Source organism: Alnus glutinosa, chromosome 10, assembly GCF_958979055.1.
Source record: "Alnus glutinosa chromosome 10, dhAlnGlut1.1, whole genome shotgun sequence".
Lineage (NCBI taxonomy): Eukaryota > Viridiplantae > Streptophyta > Magnoliopsida > Fagales > Betulaceae > Alnus > Alnus glutinosa.
In genome coordinates, this window is record NC_084895.1 from 17,701,382 (window position 1) to 17,704,839 (window position 3,458).

Here is a 3,458-nt window from a genome sequence, read left to right on the forward strand (position 1 = left end):
ATGCGGCTAGAAAAAACTGGAGAGGGGGAAAATCAAAATTTCATCGCACCACTGCCACTGCCCAGTCCCTCTCTCTCTCTCTCAAATTTCTCTCCGTACAGATCGCTCGTCGCCGGCTTCTCTCTCGGCGGTCGCCCGTCGTCCGGCGCTTCCCGCTCCGGCAGGCAGATCCTCTCCAGCTCTCTGTCTCTCCGGCATATTTCCTTCTCTCCGGTGCTTCCCACTCCGCCAGAGACGGTCGTCCGTCGTCCGTCGTCTTCCCCCTCCGGCAGATCCTCTCCAGCTCTCTCTCTCTCTCCGGCGTATTTCCTCTCTCCGGCGCTTCCCACTCCGCTAGAGACAGTCGTCCGTCGTCCGACGCTTCCCGCTCCTCCAGATTCGGTCGTCCGTCGTCTTCCCCCTCCGGCAAATCCTCTCCAGCTCTCTCTCTCTCTCCGGCGGTTTTCCTCTCTCCGGCACTTCCCCCTTCGCCAGATTCGGTCGCCCTTCTCTTCGTCCTTCTCTCTCGGCGTCCGGCGTCCTCTGTCGTTCGGCAGATCTCGTCCCAGTCCAGCTCTGTCTCCGGCAGATCTTCTCTCCGGCGGGCAGGTATTTTTTTTCTTTTTTTCTTTTTTTCTTTTTAGCGTCAACTATATTTTTTAAAAATATATTCTGCCTCTTCTTGTACGTCTAGTTCTTCGTTTATTTTGTATTTGATTTGATTTGATTTTGTATGAGTTTGTTTTATTTTGTTTTGTTTTGTTTTTTGCAGCAGGATTGGGTTAGATTGTTTCCTACAGTTTCTCGATCTTGAGACTTTCTATATGGATCCCGATTTGCTTTTGTTGGACACTGACCATAGTTTGTTTCAGCGTACCAATGATCCAATAATAATTTGCAGTACTTAGGATTAATTAGAATGCTGATTTGGATTCAATTGTTGCAAGTACTAAGGGGTTTGAAGTTTGTCTCAATTGCGCTATGTCTGTGAGTTTTGCTCAATTGTTTTCTTCACTTATGTAGTTTTGCAGTTGTCAGTTCATAATCCATCCTCCAGTATAAAATTTGCATTGATTTGTCCCTTGGGCTGGCTTTTACTCATTTAAAGTTTTGGGATGTGATTGTGATTTTAGCTTATCTTGTTATGCTCTCAGTCCTTATTGATTGTGACTACCAAGAAGATTGTTCTAAGGTTGTAGTGCCAGGTTAGAGATTGCATTTGTTCTTTGCCTTGTTTCTTGCTTTTTGCTGATGCTTGGCTGTTGACCTGTATTTGCAGAGGTGCAAGCATTTTGAAATTGGTGGAGATAGGAAGGGTCCTTACAACCCAAGCTTGCTGGAGTGGATTTGGAAGCAGAGAAAAAGTAGCATGTTGGGAAGACAGTCAAAAGATAGCCTCGCAGTGATCTTGTTGTGGGGCATGTGCAGAATCCGTGAATTTTGAAATTTATTACAACCAATGTTATCATTCAGCATTTTTTTTTTTTTTTTGGGGTACCACGGGGGCATGAGCTCAATTACATACAAATGGTTTGGTGAATATGTTGCAGTTTATAGGTGCTTTATATTCATTTGTGAGTATAGTAGGAAATTATGTAAATCCTTTTGAGAAAGTACTTGTAAAAACGTTCACATGTGAATTCCTATAAAAGAAACTATAGTTTTACAGTATATTGTTGATATTGAGAACACACCATTAGAATGGCACACTATATCTGTTTTGGTGCATTTCCATGTGAACTAGGTTTCGGTGAGGATAAAAGGCTACATTTATGCTTGCAAACTAGTTAGTTTTCACAATTGAAGTTGCAAAAGTCTTCATTGGTTCTTTCTTTCTTGTTTGCTTTAGCTTATTTCATCAGAAATTATTTTACAATCTAAAATTGTTTACTTTTTTATCCATTTAATTGAATATGGGATTTTGTTTTTTGGATTCGAAATGGCCAGACCAGTCCATCATGTTTCAGTAGGTGTGGAGCAGGCCACCAATCATTTTTTGCTAGGATCCAACATGCCAAACAAACATGTAAAAAGTTACATTTGCGCTTATACATGTTACGTGTTACAGTGCGCCAGACTATTCTGATTAGTTTGTTCTGGTGTGATTTACAAGTGGTTATCTGAAGCTGATAGAAATTGTGCTGCACAAAATCCTGAACTTGATGATAATGGTATTCTCCATCTGAGAGCAGTTCTTGGAACTTGTCTGAACATGGTTGCTAATTTGACTAAGGATTGCATTGATGGCACCCATCTACTGGAGAATAAGAGATTAGCATCACGCAAACTACTTCAAATGAAACTTGTTTTCTGTGTTGAATAAACTATAACATTTGCCAAGCTGGCTCATGAAATTCAATGTCTTGAATTTTTTTTTTTCAAAAGAAATCTTGTAGCCCTGACTGGACAAGGTAAGTTGAATAAAAAGTCAAATAAAGAAAGGAAGGGCAAGAATAGTGAGAGAGATGAGAGGCAGGATACCCGTAATCTTGCCCCAACCATATGGTGGTGATAAAGGGGAGAGGCCTGCAATTATTATTTCATAAGAAAAATTTGCAAGTTTGATTGATAAAAACTGCAAATTCAAGCGAAGACCGACTATGCTTTCATCAGATATCTGCCTACCCAATAACTCATCGGTATACAATGAATCACTAACACCAACTCACACCCTTAAAATGCTTCCAAGCAACTCCTATGAAGCGATTAGATAGCTTACATAATTTCCTACTGTACTCACAAATGAATATAAAGCACCTATAAACTGCAACATATTCACCAAACCATTTGTATGTAATTGAGCTCATGCCCCCGCGGTACCAAAAAAAAAAAAAAAATGCAGAATGATAACATTGGTTATAATAAATTTCAAAATTCACGGATTCTGCACATGCCCTACAACAAGATCACTGCGAGGCTCTTTTGACTGTCTTCCCAACATGCTACCTTTTTCTCTGCTTCCAAATCCACTCCAGCAAGCTTGGGTTGTAAGGACCCTTCCTATCTCCACCAATTTCAAAATGCTTGCACCTCTGCAAATACAGGTCAACAGCCAAGCATCAGCAAAAAGCAAGAAACAAGGCAAAGAACAAATGCAATCTCTAACTTAGCACTGCAACCTCAGAACAATCTTCTTGGTAGTCACAATCAATAAGGACTGAGAGCATAACAAGATAAGCTAAAATCACAATCACATCCCAAAACTTTAAAGCAGCACAAACAGAATGTAGCAGCAAAAAAGAAGAAAAAAAAAAATACCTGCCCGCCGGAGAGAAGATCTGTCGGAGACAGAGCTGGACTGGGACGAGATCTGCCGGACGACAGAGGACGCCGGACGCCGAGAGAGAACGGCGAAGAGAAGGGCGACCGAATCTGGCGAAAGGGGAAGCGCCGGAGAGAGGAAAACCGCCGGAGAGAGAGAGAGCTGGAGAGGATCTGCCGGAGGGGGAAGACGATGGACGACCGAATCTGGCGGAGCG

At 42.1% G+C, this 3,458-nt stretch overlaps 1 protein-coding gene across 1 annotated transcript; it reads left to right on the forward strand.

Annotated features, from left to right (window-relative positions):
- On the forward strand, window positions 1–1,652 carry LOC133879118 (uncharacterized). The gene is made up of 2 exons (XM_062317660.1): window positions 1–588; window positions 1,259–1,652. Exons 1-2 carry the CDS (start codon window positions 1–3, stop codon window positions 1,421–1,423), a joined length of 753 nt encoding a protein of 250 aa, XP_062173644.1. The 3' UTR covers window positions 1,424–1,652.
- The last annotated feature ends 1,806 nt before the right edge of the window (window positions 1,653–3,458 follow it).

What these genes read in the sequence shown, in the direction of transcription:
- LOC133879118 (XM_062317660.1), top strand. Translation starts at nt 1, where the DNA reads ATGCGGCTAGAAAAAACTGGAGAGGGGGAAAATCAAAATTTCATCGCA. An exon ending in ATCTTCTCTCCGGCGGGCAG is followed by an intron (nt 589 to 1,258) that starts GTATTTTTTTTC and finishes CTGTATTTGCAG; the next exon opens with AGGTGCAAGCATTTTGAAAT.